The sequence below is a fragment of the Uloborus diversus genome, chromosome 9 (genome assembly GCF_026930045.1).
Source record: "Uloborus diversus isolate 005 chromosome 9, Udiv.v.3.1, whole genome shotgun sequence".
Lineage (NCBI taxonomy): Eukaryota > Metazoa > Arthropoda > Arachnida > Araneae > Uloboridae > Uloborus > Uloborus diversus.
Window position 1 is genome coordinate 56,813,704 of NC_072739.1, and position 23,998 is coordinate 56,837,701.

The window sequence follows — 23,998 nt, forward strand, 5'->3', positions numbered from 1 at the left end:
ACTGGATTTATGTACTAGAAAGTATGCTGAATGAAATAATAGGTCACAGTTAGGCTTTGTGGGGGAAAAAAAAAAGTCTGGGGTTGAGGTTGACATTTCTATGGAATGACCCTTAATTACATTATGTTTTGAAACCCAGGAGGAGGAGAAGTTGTTCAATTGAATGGGAGGCGGGAAAAATGTTGTATGTAGGTTTTCAAAAAAAAAAAAAAAACGGTGAACCTAGTCCACAGAGAATGAATCACCTGTGTTTATAGTTCGTTTAAACGGCTAGAAAATGCACTAATTGGCATTGACCTTGTAAATGAATGGTTCATAATTGATGGAAGAACATTGTATGTTGCAAATTTGCCTTGGAGCTTCTTTGCAATGGGAAGTGAGTAGGTAATTGAATGCGTAAACGTTGTATCTTGCTCTCAGCGGCTTGTTCAGTACATTGCCCTAAGCAGATTCGTTTTTTGGCTGCAGTGAAAAGTTGTTGTTTTCAACATACAACGTTTTTCCGCCACCCATTCAATTGACAATTGATTATAAAATTTCTCTTCATTGGGAAAAAAAATGCATGCTTGTCTTCCGGAATTTTTTATGTTTCTTACATGGATTGTTTTAAGGTATTAGGTAAGGTATAGTAAACCCTCATTAATCCGGACTCTATTAAACCGGACGTCGCTTAATCCGGACATACATTTAGATGTGCAGCACACACTGTATAAATAACAGGCGAGTTTGCAAAATGATGAATTTTTGAAAGCCGTATTTCGTATTTTTTATAATTTTCTCTCATCCAGTTTTACATTTCACTCTTGAACTCAAAATACAATTTTTACTCTGTACTGTAGTTTGTTGATGTACTTGACTCAATTTATTGGTAATTTTGTTTAATGCGTTACGTTAATTTGGACGACCAGGGTCCCCTATTAGTCCGGATTGATGAAATTCTACAGTACTATTAAATTTAAAATTGGTAGTTGTAGTATGTCTAAATATTTCATTGACCTTTGACAACAATTTTTGACATAAATTGAAAAAAAAAAATAGATACAAGAGCGTTCAAATAAAACTCAGGTTAATTTGTACAAATGCTCCTAAAAATATCGTGCAGTTTGAAGAAGCCACAGGCAAAAAAGATCGTTCTAGACGATTCCTTCTAACAAAGTGGTGATAAAGCAGAAAGTTTGGAACAAGATCGAATCTTTTCTCATTCCATCCCTCTTTCACTTTCGCTCTTTTGTGTGGGGCACGACAGGCCAGTGAACCGACCCGTTCGAAGATTGAGGTTCGAGATTGCAACGATTAGCAGAGACACGAAAAAGACGATTTTTGTTATTGTCCGGTTAGATCGTTTGGGACGACGTGACCCAGGGATTTATCGAACGATTAGCGAGCAGGTAGTGCTGAGTTTTCAATCAGGCTTGTTCTTAGAGATCTTTTGTGTAGGTAGGGAGGAGGGGTGAGTATCTTGTTGGAGAGCGATTGCGCAGATGGAAATAATTGTCAACAGGCATTAACCTTTTGATGCCTTTCTTCGTCTATAAGTGCTGCTGCAAGATGGGAATAGGAAATCTTCAGTCACGAGTTATTGAAAGTAAAAATAATTAAAGGAAGGAAATATTAAAGGGCGAACTATCTTGAGGTATAGCTTAAAAATAACTAAATTTTTGCTAGGCGGTGTTGGAAATTGTATAATTCAGACTAAAAACCAAATCTTTTTTTTTTCAACACAAAATTTTCCACTCTCTTAAGACCTTCCTGCGCACAACAATTATCCTGACTTGGCCACACCGAGTGACATACTTGTGGTGGGTCCATAAAATTATGTACTTTTACTTTGACCCCCCCCCCCCCCAAAAAAAAAGAACTTCAACTTCAAGTACGAACTTTAATTTTCGCTTAGTGATAATTGAGTGGTAAAACTTCTATATTGGAAGCTAATGTGCAATAGACTTAGAGGAAGACCGAAAAGGAGATGGCTAAATAATGTCCACAAGGAATTGCAAGTCATGAAGATCATCAAATGAAAATAAAAGGACGGATCCTGAAATTTTTTAAGAGAGAGGCGATTGATTTTTATTTCTTATACTTCACTACGTATCCTATGGTTTACAAATGTTGACCACAAGTGTTTTGGATTTCAATTCCGTAACATTTCTGGAGGAGAGCCCTAAAAAAGGCCCTCTTCCCCTAACATCATCAAAAATCAACATGCAATATGCTGACAGCCGGTTATGACATCCAGAGACTGCGGTTTCGTCCTTGCAATAGACTCGCCTGTCATCAATCTGGAATAGTCAACAACCGAGCTGGAGGCAGATGTTCTCTCATCGAAGCTGAGATTATCCACAAACTGATAGTTAAAATCAATTTTGCACACCATTTAAATGCCGCAGGCTCTGTTCAACTCTTTTGAAAGCAAAAACTTAGGTAATACGCAGTAAAACTGATGTGCTAGTTGATTTTAGCTACCAGTTATTTGGCAGTCTCAACTTAAATGAGAGAACTTCTGCCTCCTGTTCGATTATTGACTCTTCCAGATGAACCTGCCTGCAACGGTAACCTGCCTTGGGAAGACAAATGGACTTAAATTGTTCTTCTCTGAGGCCTTTCAATTCCTTTAAACTTAAATTTCAGTTGATAATTGTGCTTACTTACGTGCAAGAAGCGAATCATATTTTAGTATTATTGAAGGGGCTTTCTATGGTAACAAATTCTGAAATAGTATACAAAGAATAGTAGATCACGGAATAGCTTTTTTAGTTGACTCTAAAAATAACTTGTTGAGTATTGTTTTTTTTTAAACCAAGAATCAAATCTCACTGGGAAAACAAGTTTCTCGCTTCAGCAAATACAATAACGGAGCAACTCGATATATATATATATATATATATATATATATATATATATATATATATATATATATATATATATATATATAATTATAATTAATAAATTAATTGATAATTATAAAATATATTTCTTATATTTCACTCTAGGACTATGTTATGAGACATATATTCTTTAAAAAAAAGCCTAAACTGACGTAAATTTATCTTTATTGCTGAAAAGTACATTTTCCTCAAGCAGATATTCTATCATTTGTTTATAAATGATAAAATCAACGTTACAGCCTTTTGGTGGCCTCTGTTTAGCGTTGGAGGAACTAAGGAACGTTTTCTGCATCGGAAAAGAGGTTCCTTAAAACCCCAAAACAAGTACTACTTGCAATAACTTTATTATTTTATCTGCAAATCTTCGCGTTTTCTTTGTCAAACATTCTGCTGTGTAAAATCCCTCCCACCAGACACATCATTTCAAATTTTTTCTTACGGTGTCAAAGAGCACCTATTCCTTGTATATTATATCAAAAAACAGCAAGGGGGCCCACTTATATGCAAACACATAACACATTAATTTATCAAAGCCAGAGCCCAAGAGGACAGTCACCCGCTCATGCCCCCCCCCCCCCCAAACCACCACACACACACACACAAATGACGGGTCTGCCTCCTAGCCCATGGTGCCTTAGCACGTGATTATTTTATTTAGTAATCAAGATCTGATCAAATGATGGCTACCACTTAACATACTACACGGAAAGACACACATTTCATTCACCTCTTGAACCACTGTCAAAGTTACCTGGATCCGCCCGTCGTAATGCTAAATCTTTATCAGATCTAGACTTGCAAAGTGACATTATGCCGCAATCGCTCACACAGTCGTCTTCTTTATATTGTGTTCATTATTATCTAACCGGAAAGAAACACGCGCTCGTATTCTTTTCGGAGAATTATTTGTTGTTTTGGCAACGGTCTGTTGCCCAAGCCGCAGCCAATGGTCGTAATCCCAGCATGGAAGGATCCCAGCGACATCTGTCTTCGATTATTTTCGTCATGATGATGATGCGTGCAGTCGTGAATGGAAGATTATTGCGTGCGTTTTTCAATTCCTATCTTTGCTTGCTTAATGGCTTCTCGTGGCTCATATGATCCTCTACGACTACTGCTTTTTTCCCCTAATAAATAGAATTCATATCCATGTCAGAAGCTCGGATAAATTCAAAATGTTTAAAATAATTTCTTTGAAATAAAATGCCGAAATCACAGCACCGATATAGAGTGAATAATATAATACATTGTCTAATTTGTTCTGTAATGATTCCAATATAATATATGTGGACTCATATTGTAGAATAATTTATTTGAGAAAATATTCACTTGTCCCCCCTTTTTATATCAATACTTCTCATCCTTCATTCAGCGATAAAATAATGAATAAAATTCAAAATATCGAATGCAAATAAGAGTCGGTACCAACAACATAATTTTTCCAGTGATTCAAAAAATATTTAAATGTTTTTCAGACAATGTTGTTTATATCGATCTTTTTGATAAAAGGCTTCCTTTTGAATTGAATTTAATTGACTGATTTCATGCAATTCAAATATCTCCATGGAGGAATCAATGATTTCTATTGAACCTTCGATTAGATATTGTGTCCAATCTGTCTTATGATGCGAAACCCATTATAACTGGGCAAATCTCATCAATGAAATACCTATCCATTTCCGAAAGTTTTTAAATATGTTTCATGGTTCCAGACGTAAAACGAGATTAGATCGAAGGATAAATAGGAAATAGATTATCGTTCGGTACAAGATTATGTTAGGAGCGGTTACAACATAAGTCTGTTGGTATCTTACGTTAAATCTCTTCAAATTTAATTATCCATGCAAAAAATACTTAATCTAAAAATTGAGTAATGTGCACAATATCTTTTCAGCAATGCCAATCTAGTGACATCTTTGGCTAGTCTTTAACCCCTAAAGCTACTCAAACTTCCTTTCACTTACAAATGCAAAAGCTGTAATTTGTTTTGGCACTAACAAGAACTTAAATCCAAGCTGTTTTATTTTATAACTCAAGTCACAAACTTCTCTAACTGCGTAGTCTTTAACAACACAAATGTTGCGAATGTTTTTTAATGTGCAAAATTTATAGATTTGGGCTTGCATAGCCGATAACGTTTTAAAGCAATCAACCTTACGGCTTTGGGGTAAGTGACGGAACCAGATTTTCTGGTTGTTATAATAGAGTTCATGACAGAATTTTTACAACAAATAAAGTAACTGCCACCGAGTTAACTGTAGTACGGGGAAAACTTTTCGAACAAAAGTCCCCACTCTGATTCTGTGCGGGTTTTCAAGTTCGGCTCATACGGCTTTCAGAAAACTTTCTCCGCCATCTTAATGATATGCCACTTTTCGTTCCAGATATTTATTCCATATTGTTCATTTCGAACGCAACCATTAACTTTCCACCTGTTGAACGACGTAATGATTCGATGCTTTCGCGTCATGACTGCGTCGTGCTGTAAAAGAACGAAAGCGCAGGTGTTATCAATCAAGAGAGAAAGTTCTAATGTTTCCTTCTAAAATAGGGAAAAATATTTACTGCAATATCAAGTCGGAAAAAATATTTCTACTTCACTTGATGACTTTTTTTAATAGCAGTTACGTAATTTAATTATATCTTTCATTTTGCGGGAGGAGGAGTGGGGGAGTGATAAATGTACGGTAACCAGGGCTCAGTTTCTGAAAAGAAAAAAAAAATTGCTGGCTGCCTATACTGCCATGCTAAGCGCAAAAGTCGTATCTGCTGCTGAATTAAAAATGAGTAATTACCGTTTGCCTCCATGTACAGTAAAACCTGTAAAGTTGACCACCCTGGTAAGTTGGCACAGGTTTTCAAGCACAGAATTAGATCTTATCATATAATTCAATCTCTATAAGTTGACCGCCTGCTTAAGTTGACCACTAAAGAAGTGCACCACACGTGGTCAACTTACACAGGTTTCACAGTACTTTATTCAGATGCAGTCTTTTCAGAATTTTTTAAATAATTTTTCCCACTGACAAATGACCTTAAAACATTGTTTTTAGGGGGAATAGGTGGCTAAGAACTATCTGGTGACCGTAACTCAATTTTGATTTTAAAAAATGCAGATACCAGTTTTGTGCTTAGCACGGCAGTATATTCTTCAGTATTTATTTTCTCGCATAAATAACCCGAAATCCATCCAATTTGGGAAAATCTCCATGAAATTGAAAACAAATACTGGACCTCAGCTCCTGTGAGTTCCCATACAAACTAAGCCCTGACTACCCCGGTAGCAGAAACTGCATGACGCTGTGACTTACGTCGCAAATTCTTGAGAAAGTTTGCGAACTCTTTCTTAGTTAGAGGAAAAAAATGTTTTTAAAGATAAAAAATCTTGAATTTTAGCGAACGAAAATTCGCAACGCATTTTCTGAGATGAATCTGCAGTTGGCATATTCTTGTAGTTTTTAAGTTTAGCATCTTATTTTTAGGTACGAGGGATGTGTTTAAATTAAGTACCGTTAAAAAAAAAGAACAAGTACTGATAGAGCGAGAAATTTCTTGCACAAAAATCAACCAACATTACGCTATTTTTCGACATTGGTCCCTTGTATTTCAAGCATTTGTCATGGCGTGGTACAAGTTTTTGTATACCTATTCGTAGAAAGTTGCCGCTAGTGTAGTCAACCATGAGGACTCTTACAGGATTTTGGCAGTGACGTTTTTGAACATTCTCCGGACTGCCCCGATCTCGCTCGCAGCAACTGTCATTTGTTTCGACATCTAAAGTCTGGCCGATGGCACAATATCAATGATGAAATCAGAGAACATGTTGACTGCACAGGCGCAACTTTCTATAAAATAGGTGTACAAAAATCTGTACCACGCTATGGCAAATGCTTGGAAAATCACGGGAGCAATGTCACAAAATTGCGTAAGGCTGGTAAGATTTTTTTGCAATAAATTTCTTTGCTCTATCTGTACTTGTTATTATTATTATTATTTTTAAATTTCGAAACGGTTTTTACTTTAAAAACATTCCTCGTATTTCTGGGAAACAATTTAGATTTTCTGATTAATTTAATGTCGGATTATCCTGCGGACTATCTTTAGATTTTCAATTTACGTTGCACGTTTCTAAAGAAAATTCTGCTACCGGTCTGGCTAATAGCCAGTTTTCTTTTCTTTTGTCCATGCAGCATCCCAAATTCACAGGTGTCGGCTGTAGTGTAACTAAATACAGTTGAATTCTCTTAATACGATCCCGTTTAATACGAAATCACGGCTGAAACGAACGTTTTGCTCGTTAAGTTTGGTTTGCTATCTAATTACATTCATATCTAATTAAAACTTCGCGTGTAATACGTACAGTAAATTGAAAGTCTCAGCTAAGACGAACAAAAATTTCTGACCTCTTTACTTGTTGAATACTGTAAATTTCTTTTTTGGAAATTAATGATCAAAACTTAGGCAGTAGAAGTCCTATTGCGTAGCGAGAAGAAAATATTCCTCATTATTTCCATAGAAAATCTCTCCATATTATATCACGCCTTACCTGTGAAAAGTACAATTTATTCAGAGATAAAACTGTTCATCCTCTTTTGTGGATTACAACCTATTCCGCGATTGTCGATTATCATCTTCCTTTTTCAATATTTTCCAAAAACATTCATTTATAAGAAATAAGTGATTTTTTTTTCTGGATGTACTAATAGTTAGATTTAGGTTGTGGATTACAACCTATTCCGCGATTGTTGACTATCATCTTCCTTTTTCAATTTTTTCCGAAAACATTCATTTATAAGAAATGAGTGATTTTTTTTCTGAATGTACTAATTGTTAGATTTAGGTTGTGGATTACAACCTATTCCACGATTGTCGATTATCATCTTCCCTTTTCAATATTTTCCAAAAACATTCATTTATGAGAAATAAGTGATTTTTTTTCCTGAATGTACTAATAGTTAGATTTAGGTTGTGGATTAACAACCTATTCCGCGATTGTCGATTATCGTCTTCCCTTTTCAATATTTTAAAAAAACATTCATTTATATGAAATAAGTGATTTTTTTTTTCTGAATGCACTAATTGATTATAATGTGTGTGTAGTAATATTTTCTAAATATATAGGTAAGCATTTTTTCGTTTTTACACAGTATCGCTCTTTTACGGTTGTTACAAATAACGGCTAATACGAAAAAAATCGTAAATGTTTGACACTTCGGATTTACCGAGTTCAACTGTATATTCAAAATTTTTTTTCTAAATATTTTTGGGGGAAAAGTCTCCTGTATCGAAGCCTCTCGCAATGGCGTCTTATAGTAGAGCCCTCTAAGTTCTAAACCGAGGAACGAACACAAGAAACACGTTCCGTTTCTGGGCGTAAATCCCTTGACCAGGGTGTGGTCCCCTCTCGAACAAGAGCAGTTTCGATGTAAATGAGGGCACACTTGAGCTTCGCAAAGCGTAATCTTGACCTTTATTCGCAAAATTGCCATTTCACTTTCCTGTAAGTAATGGTTGTTACAGGAAAACTGTCTCCTATATGACGTTCCGTTTTTATTGATTGTAGGCGACTGATTGTGCTTTTACTTAGGGTCTTGTTGGCATTAAGCTGTATTGAATCCAAGCGTTGAATTTTGTAAAATGCGTTTTAAATATAATGTCAATACAAGTTAAGTTCTTTGGGGGCTACAGAGTTGTGTTAAACTTTTAAGCACTGCGATAAAATAGAAAAAAAGGTGCTTTTTAACGAATCTCAGACAGTACTCATCAGTTATGAATGATAGATTTTTTTTAAAAATTATGTGTACATAAATTTAAGTTGTTAAAGAGTAGAATTTCAGTTTCATGAGAATCTGAGATGGTCAAGTTGAAAATGTTTTTATTTTGTTTATTTTATTTGTATTCATTCTTTTTTTTTTTTTTTTTTGGTTGCTTCGATATAGATACCGAATCCTCCCTCCCCCCTCTTCCACAAGCACAAACAAAAAAGAAGAAATTTTGACTGCACGAGTAATACCACATCAATTAAAAAAAAAAAATAAATAAATCTTCTAACATATTTCACCTAGAGGTCTTCTCCACAAATGGTGTAACGCTTTGAGGGGTTCGGGAAATCATAACAGTTTATGACACAGGGGAGAAGGATTACAAAAAGTGTGACATCAGGGATTTTTTTGACAATAAGCTTATGTAATATAGCATGACATGTTGCAAGGGGAGGGGGTAAGGTGAAGTGTGACATTTTCTGACGAAGAGGAGAGGGGAGTAAGGTGAAGAGTGACATTTTCTGACAAAGAGGAGAGGGAATGTGGTGAAGTGTGACATTTTGTGACAAAGGGAAGAGGGGGCAAGGTGAAGTGTGACATTTTGAGATAAAGGGGGAAGGAGGCAAAGATGGTTTTTAAAAAGTGTGACATCATTTATGGACAGCCTCCTAGAAGAAATGAACTGCTACGAAGTAATAGTAGACCTGCGTTTGTATTTCAGAATATTTTTTTCTCTTTTCAAAGTTTTATCGATAAAAATAATTATCTTTTCCAGGTTTCCAGCTATGCTTCGTTTTTCTTCACATAACCTTAGTCTGCTGCTTGCCTGACGGGGGTAAGTATTTGATTCCTTCTTCTGTTTTTGAAATTAGACAGGGTGATCCAACCAGTAGGCCGCGTAATTCCTTTCTGTTGACGCTTGCCCATCTCGTTGGAAAAAATATTTAATTTATCATTAAAAAAATTATTTGATCTTACTGCTTTTAAAAACTCCAAGCACTAAAGCGTTTCCCTTAGCAACACCTTCCAATATTCATTTTTCCTATGAAACGGCCATTCATGAACTGACATAAGGACACTGATAAACTTGCAAGGTCTGGCTATATTTCCGATCGGCTGAAGCTTAAACAATTCCATCCTCATATATATAATAGCAAATTCACTGATCGAGTAACGCTCTGGCGTCACTAACAATGAAACTCGCGCCACGGCATGCTGATTTGATAATATTTTTTGGTAATGTTTGGCACGCAGGGAAATGCTATATTTGACAAGGCTGAACTAGATCCGGTTACTTAAGTGTTTTACTGGTAAAACTGTCATTTCAGGGGAATGAAGAAACGGAAAAGTGGTCAACAAGTAAGGCTATCTATTCGCAACTCCAGCGCTCGAATACGCTACCTTGCTGCGATTTACAAAATTAAAGAAAAAGGTAAAACAATGCGTTCCACTTGTGTCTATTGGTAAACATAGACAGTTTGTTATGAGTATTTATTAACGCATTCAATATGTCTTAGATTGCTTTCAGCTACAGAAATTGTTTCGTCCCTTAATAGTATTCTCGAGCTTCTGAAAATAATGTTAGTTTTCCTTATTTCCTTCTAAAAGTGAGTTGGTTGTTAAATGGTGAAAGCGTAAACACAAGAAAACTCTGGATTAACAAACTTGGATAACGTTATACCAGGTAAAATTTTTTATTGTTTGTGTCAATTTGTAAGAATATGGGACTTTTTTTTTAAATCTTAAAGTAATTTAACTAACCATATCTTACAGCAGCATTTAGTTGGAATGGACAGAATATTTTCTTGAATATATTATCGTAGGACGAAATGAAAAATGCTTAACCTAGAAAGAATTTACTTTATTGCTTATATTCTCAGCTGAAAGCTTTCGCCACATTTGTTTAGGGTTATGGTTTTAGTATTGTGCGGCAAAGAACACTTGGCGAGATTTCGCATGCCAGTTAAACCATTTTTATTTTTTATCATGAGTGGAATAAAATGGTAGAAAGATTACAGAATTCGATAAGCAAAAAGAAATAATGGTAGATCAATTGAAAACTACCACCATATATCCATCAGAATTTTGTTGATGATTTGCATAACATGACGTAATTAAATCATAACTCAGAAATTAGAAACATACGAAACAGAAAAATTTTAAATTAACCGATTCGGCAATTTGAGAAAAATAACTCAGCTACAAATGCAAAACAATTAGCGCTAGCCAAGCAAGGCAAAGAAGTATCATCTTCTTTTGATAATAATTCGTAATGTCATATAATTAAATTACCTAGTATTACTTGTTATTCTTTTCAGGTCACAATTATTATTTAGTTTTATCAAGAATTGATAAATATCGAATTCAACATCGTGGAAATGGCTGCTTACAACAATTAACTACGTAATTTGCATTAATTTTTGACGTTTAGTAATGCTTCTTGAATTTTCACTTCTTTCTACGTGGGTCAGAATATCCACATGACTTTGAAAATTAAGTTAAAAAGAATAAAGCGAAAAAATCATGCATTCGAACAAAATTTACTAGGCTTATGAGCATTTTCTACACTACGGCATGCGTTTGTTTTACCTTTTTCATCCGCCATTAGACAGTGACTGCAGCGCTCCTTATAGCTTGTTGGAGTTGCGAATTGGAGTTTAGGGGTAATCCACTGGAGTTAAGGTTAAAATTTCAACTATCAAAATATGACAAACGTGCAATTGCTTCGGTCAAATGTAGCAGCATTGTTCACCCGTCATATCTTGACGAGGGATTTTCTTATTGTATAATAAGGGTGAGGAAAACCGCCATGGTAAGTTGGGCCCGCTTTGGTAAGTTGATCCCTGATCTCGACAATGTTTATTTATTCTTTGGTCAATAAAGAGGGGTCATTGGTGCTGGTTGCAGGGTTCATACACTTGTGGTCAAAAAAAATTCCCTGACTTTTCCAGGTTTTCCAGGTTGTTTTTAATAAAATTCCAGGTTCATTTAAAATGACAATTTCGAGAAGAAATCTTTATTTTTTGGATTATTTTGTTTTTTTAATATTGAATATATACCTCAAAAATTATTACTTCTTCACGCTTTCAGCTTAGTTTGCTAGTCAACCACTCAACCTGGTTGAGTTGGTTGACTAGCCTGGTTGAGTTGGTCGCAAAATACTTTCGTATTTTGCGAAGGTATTCCAACTGAAATCCACGCCAATGACACGTCCATTTTTCACGGAACTCCAAAAAAGAGATAAACAGTGTTATGGTCATACTTCAACTTATTAAAGAGCTACACTATATTTTTTTTCTAACTGCGACTTTGCATGTCCGATAGCGATTATTGGCTTGTACTAATCTAAGAATTTCAACCCAAACATAAATGAGCGCATCCAAGTCCAAACATCGTTTTACCAGAGCCAATTGTATCCAGGAAAGCAGTGTCAACAATCGCAGTGTATCGATTTCTCGACTGTAAAATCAAATGTTATTAAACTGTACTGCGTTCGCGGGAAAGATAAAATAGATGTAAACAAAGAAATGCGCCATCTGGTGACGTCTGTCACGTATTTTACTTGGACGAGAAACAAATGAGTGCTAAGTATATATTGGTACGAAAAGTATTCAGTATTATTGGTTAAGCTTTTCTTTACTCCAGGGAATAAACCCCAAAAGTGGCAAACCTTCTAGCAACCTGTTTATTTACTATCGATCTATCTTTTCCATGAACAGATTGTAGTACATCAAACTTTTTTTTATATTAATTTTAATAAAAGCTTTTGAACAAAACATGCAATTTGTTACCTTTCTGGGATGTTTCTGGCCCTCACATTTCTACGCCAAAGTTTGGTCATCCCTCTTATAACTGAAGGTTGGACCACAATGAAATACAACAGAGTGTAGAAGATGGACTGATCAAGATTTCTCTTTTAGATTTGTGCCGATGGATGAACGGACGCAAGTACTACATAGATGTGGGGGAGTCGGGACTCATCGTCTTAGAAAACGCGACCAGTGTGACGTCACAGGGCTCGTCCGCTGATCCTCAGCCACAGATTCCGCAGCGATGCAGCGTCGAGCTAATCACGTGCCCCTCGTGCCATTTGGAAATCGATGTCCTCAAGCTCGCTGTACCCACGTGCTCTGGTGACAAGACTTGCCGGTAACCACATGTGCAATTGATACATCTGTTACCGTAGTACTGCCCAGTATATTATATTAGAGGGGAGGGGAACAGGAATAAACGTCGCTTTTTTCAAATGTTTACCAAGTTTTTATTTTTGATCATTTATGTAATTGCCATCCTTATTAACATCCTTTCGCCATCTCGTGAGCAAATATTCAATCCCAGATCGATAAAAATTAACAGGTTTTTGCAGAAAAATACCTGGAGTTGGCATTTTGAATAGTAGCCAAATTTTCAAGTTATCGCCATTTAGAAAGTGCAGTAGCGATGGGACAAACGGAAATCACATGGTGCAATAACAACCGAATATATTTCTTGCCAAAACCAAAAAGTGTTATTTGAAAACATGTTTGCTCATCGTAACCAAGGACTACAGTGTATTAGGGACATAAAAAAATAACTTTTCACTTTGTTCCGTGGAAAAAAAAAACAATGTGGGAGATAAAGATAAAAAAAACCAAAAAGTTGTTTTTGAATTTTTCGTATAAATTTTGAGGTTATGTGAAAAAAGTGCAAATACAAAAGTTGTAAATCTTTTTATAACCGACAACCTTGCCGCTTAACTTTTTTTCTGATAGGACTCGTAGTTTTCCCGGAAATCGTAATCTGTTCTCGACCCTTAAAATTTCGCCCCTTCCCGACCTCAGATCGCACGTAAATTACTGTAGTCAACAAAAAACGACTTTTTGTCTGCACCCCGGTTTCAAGTAGTCAATTCCTACTGATTTTGGATCGAGAAAAACGAATATGGTAGTTTATTTCTTTTATTAGCTCTTGTTTTCAAGATACACAAAAGCCTCTAGAGAAAGATGCACAACAACCACACATTGATTTGAAAGTAAGATTAAAAGGAAAAAAAAATCCTGTGCAATAAATGTTATTAAATAGGTCCTGTAAAATAAACAATGTTTATTTTTCCGAAAGCAGTGGTTGCTTTTGGCCCATTGCTGTAAACGCTTCATTTTCAACAGCTCTTTGTGCGTCAATAAAGGACCTCTTGTAATAGTTCAGCAGCATTTAGTGACCATTATTAACTCAGCTCAACGACCCTGATATCTGCGTTCCATTGCAATGATATCTTGGCCATACCTTTCCTCATGCCTATTGCTCATAGCTTCAGTTTTTAAGTAAAATATCCTGGAGGAAGTGAAAACATAGAGTTTCAGAGACATTCTCGACTTCTCTGCTGCTTAGAAATACTTGTAATACACCCTTAAAGGCTTCTTAGTCTTTTTTTTTCTGCCAAAACAATGATTTTCATAACTGAGCGTATTTGAAGGGCCGTTAAAAATTCTCTCCTTAACTTTAGCTTCAATATAGCTTGGAAAGTTCCCTCCAAGGTATTAGAAAAATCTTTGTTCACAGCTTTCACAAAGTTCTTCATTATTCTTAGCAGAATGAGCATGCGGCTTAAGCAGAAGTGGGTGGATCTACTAGAGGCTCATTTTAGGCATTTCTAGTCCTAGAATTTGAATTTCCTGAAGTCCTTTTCGGTTTTATGTATTGAGATATTCCCTCCCAAACAGGATTTGAAGTTAAGAATCAGTCCCATTGGTGGAACTTCTATCTGCCAGGAAAAAGAACATTAGTGAGATTTCCCTATACTAGTTGGCTCTGTATCATGAAAACTGGAGCTAATCTAAACTTTTCATGGTGATTTTCGTGTTTAGCGAGGAGAAATACTTCGGAAATATCTTTTTTCGAACCGGATGCGTTTTTGGTGTTGACTAGTGTGTTATTTTTCCTTTTAATTCTGTTATGTTTTCTTACTTTTCTAATGGGTTTCATCCTGTTTTAAATTTTTTGGTCTCAAAAGTATTGGCACTGGCCTAATACCCAGGAATAGATTGATCAATCAATGTCGCTCACTCATCATAAAAATATACACGACACAGAAAGAGTTTAAAAGAGTTCAAAACCAAAGTTGATTAAAATCTCGAGCTCAAAAGCAGTTTCACACAGACTCTCTTTTGTTCTCTAACGGCGAAACGTTAAGTTATAGGAATACAGGTCTTGCAGAGCTGTGCTACTCATTCATAGCAGTTCAAAAAAAAAAAAAACTCAAAATCGCTAATTTTTGAGATATGACGATTTTGAAAGGAGTGAGCGATTTCTGCTCTTAGTACGTTGATATTTTTGTTTATTATTTTTGCATTAAGACACATTTTCCACTCTTTATTTTTGCATTTTGATACAGATGCGATTTCTTGTGGATCAAGGAATCTGCATACAGCAAGTCTGGGCGAGAGTTTTGTGGTTTCAAAGAGAACTCGTCTACTGAGCTCACATACGAGTCCAAGACTAAGCTCGTGTCCATTGATTTCCTGTTCAGCGGCTCCTACAAAGAAGCTTTCGTCCTACAGTTTAGTGCCAAAAGTAAGCTCTGTTGCCTAAAGTTTACTTCTTTTGTCTGAATTTAATCTTTTGATCAAACCTTGTCCCAGTATTGAAACATTTTTCAGAGTAAGATTGGTTTAAGATAAGAAATTTACTTAAGTAGTTAAATAAAATTAATTAAATGATCAGTATGTTTCCCTTGACCTTGGTACCCTGTAATTCAGGGGTGGTGAACTTGCTAACTATAGATATTTAAAAGCTTATACATTTGGTGGGAAGAGTTCTTCCTGAAAGCTTAGAAAGGGTGAAAATAAATCTAATATCTATGGGATCACTTTGAGCAACATTGGGGGAAATTTCAGTTTTTCCCCCCGATCGTCAAATTGTTTTCAACATTTTCCTTTCTGTTGCTGATTAACATTTTGATTGAATGGCTATATCAGGCGGCTACAAGATAGGCTGGCATTCAATTACACTCTAGAATCCACCGTAACTATACGTGGTTTACCAAATTGGATCAAAAGGACACAGCTCTTTTTCGACATTGAAAAATATCCTGGCATGCTTTTAGGACTCATTCATTTTCTTTCCCCTCCAGAGAACTTGTACATCTTCAAAGGTGGCTACGACTCTCCAGCAGGTGGCAATGCTTCCGGCACCATCCAGAGTCCCAACTTCCCCGGTGGCTATCCGAGCGACTACAGCGCCGAATTCGTTCTGCAGAATGTGGATTTGAGTGGCTTTGTACAGCTCATATTTACAGACTTCCAACTTTCCCTTTGGTCTTACGTCGAAGTAAGTCACTTTAATTTGCTATGAATGCTAGCTTCTTACCAGCCGCAACAGCGACGAAATATATAGTTGCTGTTGTAGTTACTTCATAGAACACGATAGTACTACTTCTATACTAACAATGCCGATTTTCCTAACCATGGAACCACATGAATAGTGTTAGAATAATTTTTTTTAAAATGGGTAGCTGTCGAAAGAGCATATTGAGACATTTTTTGACGCATAAATTATTTGCGCTCGTGCCCCCGTTATCGAAATCTAAGGCCTTAAAGTTTGTTTAAATAAAAGAAAAGTGGCCAAATTGAAAGACTTGGGGAGTAATGGAAGATACTACAAGACTTCACCGTCTGCCTGTGGCAAGACAACCATGTACAAGGTATGTGAACGATATGTTCCATTTCTAGCTGAAACTCGCTAAATTTGGCGGCTCTATTTTAAATTTCGGCAGACTTCAAGACCTCATATTTTGATAACAAGAACACGAGCGCAAATAATTTATGCATCCAAAAACATGTTTTACTATGCTCCTCTCATTGCTACTTGAGTAGATTTTTTTTTCATTACTACACTATCGTATATGGCTCCCTAGAAGAGCGATAACATACAATGCCCAACTGGAATTAGTTTGTAATTAATTGTTCAGTAATGATACATAGGCATCTAATGAACAGGAAAGATAATGGTGCACCAATAGAGCGTGTTATAGTCAGTTTAAATGGAACCAATGATTATTTTTCAAAGATTCTCATTGGCTGATATTCTTAGCGACAGTGACAAGACTAGGACAATTTAGAAGGTTTGAAGTTTTTGGTAACGCGACCATGGAGAAAGTAACCTACTGTGCATGTGCGGAAGGGTTGCAAAAAGAATTCCGTAATCATTGCTGCCAATATGAAAACAGCATGTCTCCTTATAGTTGAGTATTAACTGATTCGTTGATAACCAACCTTAAAAACCATCGATGAGTCGAGATGTCTGTTATCGGTAAAAGGGAGAGGTGGCTGATCAGAGGTTCAGACTCATGGAGTTAACTTTATTTTAATTGGGCGCTGGTGATAAGAGCACCTCTGCCGGAGTGAAGAGGAAGGAGTAAAGAGTTGTTTGGATCCTCAACAAATATCAATTATTATTACCGAAGAAATGTGCTTAAAGACTATCCACAAAGTCACGTTTGGAGGGGAGGAGTTCCTGAAATCGTGCGAATTTGAAAAGGTGGAAAGAGGGGGCAACAAGAAGTGTGACTTCACGCAATTTTTTAAAGCCTATGTTTTGGAAAAATGGCGTGACATGTGAATCATTATTTGCTATTATTTATTTAACGAAATGTTTGTGTTCTTTAAAATTTTTGAGCAATTTAATAATGTTTTACGGGTAAGCGTTCGGATATTTGATGTTCTACTCACTGAAATAAAAAGACTTTATTGCAAACGGTATCACAATTGAATTTTTTTTGCTATTGTATATTTCTTTTAGATTTTTGATAGCAATGGAACCCGCATTGATGTGTACAATGGAAATACGTTCCGTCCTCCAGCCATCATATCGTCCGGACCCACCTTAACCGTCAAGTTCCAGGCAAATGACGAGTACCCTAGCTCGGGATTTCAAGCGAAGTACAAATTTGTCAGCTGTGAGTACTTTCTTAGCTCTAATTGTATATTTTAAGGCTATTAACTTTAAGGAGAACTATGTATACTAATAACCCACTTATGAGTTTCATCGATGTCCTAAACTTCAAGAATGTCAATTATTCCTTCAAATTATTCCTCACATCCTCCTTTAGTTTTCAATATTTTTTATTTCCAATGGCAGGCTACAAATAAGACAAAATAAGAACACAAGCAATCTAAAGTTGGAACGAAAAACAAAGAAGGTCACAAAGTAACTTGTTTAGCCCATAAGGGCCCTGGCCTCCCAGTAACAGCCGTGCAGAGTCGAGAAGACAAGTGCAGGGCAGACAAGAAGATGGGCCGAATCCATGTCCTGATGCAGATTGCCGACATACATTCACAGCTTAAATATTCGCATGCATGCTCGGCAATCTGCATCAGGACATGGATTTGGTCCATCTTCTTGTCTGCCCTGCACTTGTCTTCTCGACTCTGCACGGCTGTTACTGGGAGGCCAGAGCCCTTATGGGCTAAACATGTTACTGAAAAGGTCCAGCTCTCTTGGAATGGGACAGATCGCACGCGTTCCATCGTGACACACGTAAGTCGAGTTACTGATCGGCAGAGGGCCCACTGCCGAAATTGTTGATCATTCAGCCTACAAAGCGTTGCCCGGGGTGCACCACGAGGAGGTAGATCTACGTTGTACCCCAGTTCTCTATTAAAAAAAAATAAGAAAGCAAAAATACATACAGAAAAACCCTCATTAAACCGGACTTCGCTTAATCCAGTCAGCTATTTAGATGTACATATTGTATAAATAACAAGAAGTTCTGTCTAGAACTAGACGAGCCTACTTTCCCGTATATCCATACTACTTTCTAGTACCTGATCAATATTCTCAAAAATAGCTAAAATCGCAATTTTTTTCAAACATATTTTTAAAATACTTTTAAGCTGATTTCTAGGAATAAAATATTCCTCACTCATCTAAAAAAATTAAATGCGTAAAAAAAAAAAAATAGCAGCAACTTTTAAACAAAGCAGCTAATAGACTTTTTTCCATTAAAAAAATCTTGAACAGTTTTCAAAACGAAAAAATAATAATTAAAATTAATAAACTCATTAAAATAAATACATCATATCCAAAAAAAAAATCGTTTATTTTTCCCCTGTTGCCAAAAACAATTTTTTAAATGAATTAATGCACTTACCAAAATAAATAAAAACAATAAAATGTCAACTTAAAGAAATAATTTTCATTGTCAAAAAAAAAAAAAAAAAAAAATCGTCTGCGCATATCTTTATGTAGAAATATAAATGACTTCGAGTTTATTCGCCGAAAACTGAATACCTAAATTAAAACTTTAGCGTAAAAATAAAAACAAGTCAGATCAACAATAATTATTTCACAGTCAAAACCATAGCTGCGGAGTCGGAGTCGGAGTCAATCTCATTTTGGGGTAAAGGAGTCGGAGTCGGATATCTAAGAATCGGAGTCAGTCATTTGTCCTCCGTGTATAAATTTTTGCCGAAGCTACGAAGTCAGAATCGAAGTCGGGGAGTCGGAGTCCGATTAATCGTCGGGCATAGGAGTCGGAGTCAGAAACAAGTGCCCCTAAATTCTTGGAGTCGAAGTCTGTAATTTGGCGTCAAGAGCTATTTCCAACAAAATTTGTTTGAAAAAAATCTGTCTTCAAGTACGAAATTTACATTGACTTTTAATTTCCCCATAGGCGCTAATGTTAAGGGATTTGAACTGTTCAAAATTGAACGGAAAATTGTTCAAATCAAAAAGACATTTTATATACAAGTTTTTCATCAAAAGCTTTTTCCTACAAAGTTTGTTTGAAGCAAATTCGCCTCACAGTTCGGAATTGCCTTGAATTTCCCCGTAGGCGCTAATGTTAAGTGTTTTTGAACTGTTCAAAATTGAACAAAAAATAGTTCAAATCAAAAAGTGAAATATGGGAATGAGGTGTCCTCGCCGAGATCTTTCGAACAAAAAAAAGTTTGTTCGAATCGGACTATTCATTCAAAAGTTATTAGGGGGGGACAGACAGACCGACAGACAGACGGACCGACAGACATTTTTCCCCATCTCAATACCCTACTTTCCAATTTTTAATTTTTCAATATTTATTTAATTATTTTATTTATTTTTGACTTTTTTTTTTTTGTTTTTTTGCGATATTTTTAAGATGTATTAAGCCTTCTTTCATGCTTTTTTCTTCTTTTTCTGACTTTTACTGGGAAAGTAGGCTAAAAAGGGCGAGTTATTTTTGTTGGCTGTGTTTTGTAAATTTTTGAGTTTCTCTTATGTAGTTTTATATTTCATTCCCTTGAATTAAAAATACTGTGTACAGTCGTTTGTTTATACCTTGGCTTAATTTTTATAGGTTATTTTGTTTACTGTACTTTCGTTAATTCGTTCAAACTGGATCCCCTATTAGTTCAGACCCCGGTAGCAAAATTTTTTCGATAGTCTGCAACGGAGATAAAAAAAAATCCAAAAGCAGTTTGCAAGATAGACCAGCAGAAAAGTAAATGAAATTGAACAAAATTAAAATTCACATAATTTTAATTTTCTTGCAGGACTTCACGAAATTTTCTTATTTGCTTCATACATTATTTTAGCATCGTTCACATCGTTATGCATTTTTTTTTTCTTTTCCAGTTCCAGAAAGATTTTGGATTCACAAGCCTTCAACAGGTAACTAATGATTTCTCATCTTTGTTCTCAGCTATTGTTACCAAAACACGCGGTCAACCCGCAACGTGCACAAAACATCATTTTTTAAATATAAAAGCACTTTTAGATTTTTTATTCTTTTTTTTTCCAACATATAGAAATTAAAAGCCAAAGTGTAAAATTCCCTTTAATAAAGTGCAAGTATTTGATATCAAAAGTTACACGCGTGTAAATGCATTGAGCATATAATATTGTTAAGCCAAGAGATTCATGCTCAATATGAGCATATGGTCGCTACAGAGCAACAGTAAGGTATCTAATTCCAGGAATAACAATAAGATATCCTACTGTTGCTTTGCGGCGACGATGTGTTCGAGTTTTAAAAGAGGTGGTAGCGAAAGTCGCGACATCAGGGTCGAAGAAATATACTAATTAGACAATGGTAACGTTTAGACATGTGGTGCCCAACCTAGAGCCTGCGAGCGACTCCAGCCCGCGAGACTGACCCGTGTGACCAGGGCCGCGCCGTCCCTATGTGCAAGGACGGCGCCAGAGTCAAAAAGGCGCCGAACTCGACTCGAAAATGCTCCAAATGAGTGGAAAAAATTTCCAACCCAAAAAATGAAAAAAATTGAACTTTTCATTACATCTAATGGTGATGGTGAAATTATACTGCTCATTAAAACAAGCAATCCTCCTCGCTGCCTCTCTAAGAGGGAAAATATTGCCTTGTTGTGTACAAACATGCTACTCAAAAGCGCAATCTTTTACACTGAAAACACATGATGCTAATTTATGCATACTTGAGCATTTTTCTTCATGTGTGGAGCCGTGAATGATATTTCGGTATATCTATAATTTCACAAGGTTGAGCATACAAAGCGCAAGAAATTTGCTATTCCCCATTTTGGTTCTTGCAGTGAATATGTTGTATTGTAATTTATGAACCTCCGGAATGCTGAGTTGAATGTTTTTCAAAAATATTCTTTATTATTGAAGAGAAAGAAAACGCTTCTTAGGAAAACAAAGTGATTTTAATAAGAAAAAAAATAATGATGTTCGGGAAAAACTTAAGTTCCTTTCAAAAAGAAATCTTTGAATTAAAAATTTTCAGTAGTTATAGCTAATTGTTCAGCTACTCCGACCTCTGTCCTATTTCTTTTCTTTTTTCTTCATTATTCTTTCTAGTTCGTCTGAAAGTAAGATTGTCTTCAAAATGCTACTCCTCCATTTCTCTCCCTCTCCCGCCGCCAAAAGCATTACGGAGCATCTCAAATTTCGTTTCCAATTCTGCAATTTCGCATAAGTTCCAGGGAAAGTCCTCGAATACCAAACAACATCGTTTGAAACTGCGTTCGAAAATCACCTAAAATTGCGTTTTTGGAGCTCCAATTTCGAAAGATTTCCGGCCCTAATGTTCCCAAATATGGTCTTACAACCGCGTTTTTAAGACATCAATTTCTGAAAACATTCGGGCAAGGGCCTTCGAACCACCTTCCTTTAATATCATTAAAATTTAGGTTTTTAAAACATGACTTACGTAAAATTTAAATGAAATAGCCTCTGAACTCCTGATGTCACAGAGCTTGAGTTTTTTGGGCTTTAATTTTGAAATATTTTCCAGGGGGAGCTCCAAAATCTCCTTCCCGTAAAAATCTTCAAAGTTGTCTACAATTGCGTTTTTGGAAGTTCAATTTCAAAAAAATTGGTGGGGAGAGAAGGAATTGATTTCTGTCTCTTTTACAAAAAAAAAAAAAAAAAAAAAATCGGGTAGAATCCCAGAGTTCCATTTCTTATTCTAACGTCAATAAATTTGGCCTATAACCGCGTTTTAAGACTTCCAACTTCTACAAATTTTCGCGGAGCACCTTGTACCGTTTTTCCCCACACCACCACCAAAGACCGTCTAAAATTGCGTTTTTAATGCTACAAATTTCAAAAATTTTAAAGGAGAATATTTTTTTTTTCAACGTGCTCCTCTAAAAATCCCCTAAAAATCTCTTAAATCTCCTTTTTTATCCTTTTTGTGTTTTTAAACGATGTTCCATTTTTAGCTAATTTTCCTCTAAAACTATTTTGTAGTTGCGCCACTGCTCCTGTTGTCATGATTTGATAGGCATAACTATTTTATTAATTATTTATCACTTATTGATTAGATAGATACTCACAGTGGCGTGAACTTTAGTATTTCAAACATTTTCCTTTTTCCAAAATGCATTATTAGCATATCAGAGCAGCTGCTGAACTCTAAATAATTTCGAGACATGAAGTAAAAACGTGCACCATATTTCAAAATTAAATATTCACACATTATTTTTTCAATAAATTAAATGCCAAACGTATTTTTTTCCATTATATATTTGTTCACAAAACCTTTTTCCAAGTGTTAACTATATTTTCCCCGAACGCCATAGCATAAAGGCGCTCAAAAAACATTTGCACGACGGCGCTGTTCAGGCTTGGCGCGGCCCTGCGTGTGACCCGTTGTTTTGTCCAATGTTGGAAATCGAAAAGCACGATTTGTGACTATATCATAAATTTGAAAAAAAGTATTCAGGAATTGGTTTCTAAAAAAACATGCAGTCAATAAAATAAGCATCGACGTAATGATAACAACGTTAATTGATCTGCAATTCAAATTCCTTTTTTATATTTTCCTATGTTTTTTAGAAAATAATGAAATATTTTGAAATTTTATACATGTTCTGACCCGCGAGAATGATTTTAATATGAGGCGAGGCACTTGGGCGGAAAAAGGTTCGGTATCCCTGAATTAGACGATGCAGTTGACAACTAATGCTCAGTCTAATGATTGTCTAATGAGCAGTTCTCATCGCAACAAGATGCTTGTTATCAATCATGTGTAACTTGCAACGTACTGTCTCAACATTACTATGAACAGAGGGAGAAATACACTTGTGCCAATAGCATTGCTTAAACTCGAATTTTGAACAACATCAAATTCGACTGTACTGTTGTCCGTTTTTCACAAGAAAGCACTTGACTCCTCTCTCGTCACGTGGTATCCGATGATTCTATTTCGCTGTTTTCGGCAAAAGGTACATTCGGATCATAGCATTTTGTTGTAAAAGCAGCAGTTTTTAAAATGTAAGAATAACTAAAATGACAACAAACAAGTGAAGCAAGTGATGTAAAGGACACTAAGACTGTTTTGCATATTAAAGTGCACGCCCAAGTTAAATCTGTCTGGCTGTCTTCTTTAGAAGAGCGTGGATTGCGTACCGATCACCCCCTCCCCGCGTAAAATGGAACTCTGCATTCGAGGGGGCGTGGCGAAGTGCCTTCGCGTGAAAAACGGACAATAGCGTCTGACTCCATCAGTTTGAAACTGAACTGACTCTACAGTGGAGTTCTGTTTCCAACTGTAAATCCTAAAGACCGGAAGAAAAAAAAAAAAAAACGGGTTCTGAAGAAATTTAGGTTTGCATTTGGATCCTATCTTGACTTCTATCAGTTATATTCTGGGATGTCATTTCCTTTGATAACTGGGCACTTTTGGTCGTTGGGCAACTGCTTTTTGATTCCTGGATTTATTTTTCTAACACAGTGTTAAAATACTACATTTCTTACCTCTGTGATATCGAATGTTTTTCTCAGTCTCAATGGCTTCTGAGAGTGATTATGAACTCACAGCGATTGCAACAGCAACATAATAGAGCTGCCGCAATATGCTGTGTTGGTATGGATATCAAATCAGTAGCGATGATTCATCTATGTCGAATGAGA

The 23,998-nt window shown here is 35.9% G+C and overlaps 1 protein-coding gene across 2 annotated transcripts in view; it reads left to right on the plus strand.

Moving 5' to 3' along the window:
• The window catches only part of LOC129230088 (uncharacterized), a 161,731-nt gene that overhangs the window by 109,460 nt on the left and 28,273 nt on the right, over nucleotides 1-23,998 (plus strand). For both annotated transcript variants that reach the window (XM_054864480.1, XM_054864482.1), the window contains 6 exons: nucleotides 9,423-9,482; nucleotides 12,568-12,796; nucleotides 15,018-15,196; nucleotides 15,756-15,952; nucleotides 17,423-17,579; nucleotides 20,237-20,272. In XM_054864480.1, the coding sequence (XP_054720455.1) occupies nucleotides 9,423-9,482; nucleotides 12,568-12,796; nucleotides 15,018-15,196; nucleotides 15,756-15,952; nucleotides 17,423-17,579; nucleotides 20,237-20,272 (858 nt within the window). The remainder of the gene's footprint in view (nucleotides 1-9,422; nucleotides 9,483-12,567; nucleotides 12,797-15,017; nucleotides 15,197-15,755; nucleotides 15,953-17,422; nucleotides 17,580-20,236; nucleotides 20,273-23,998) is intronic.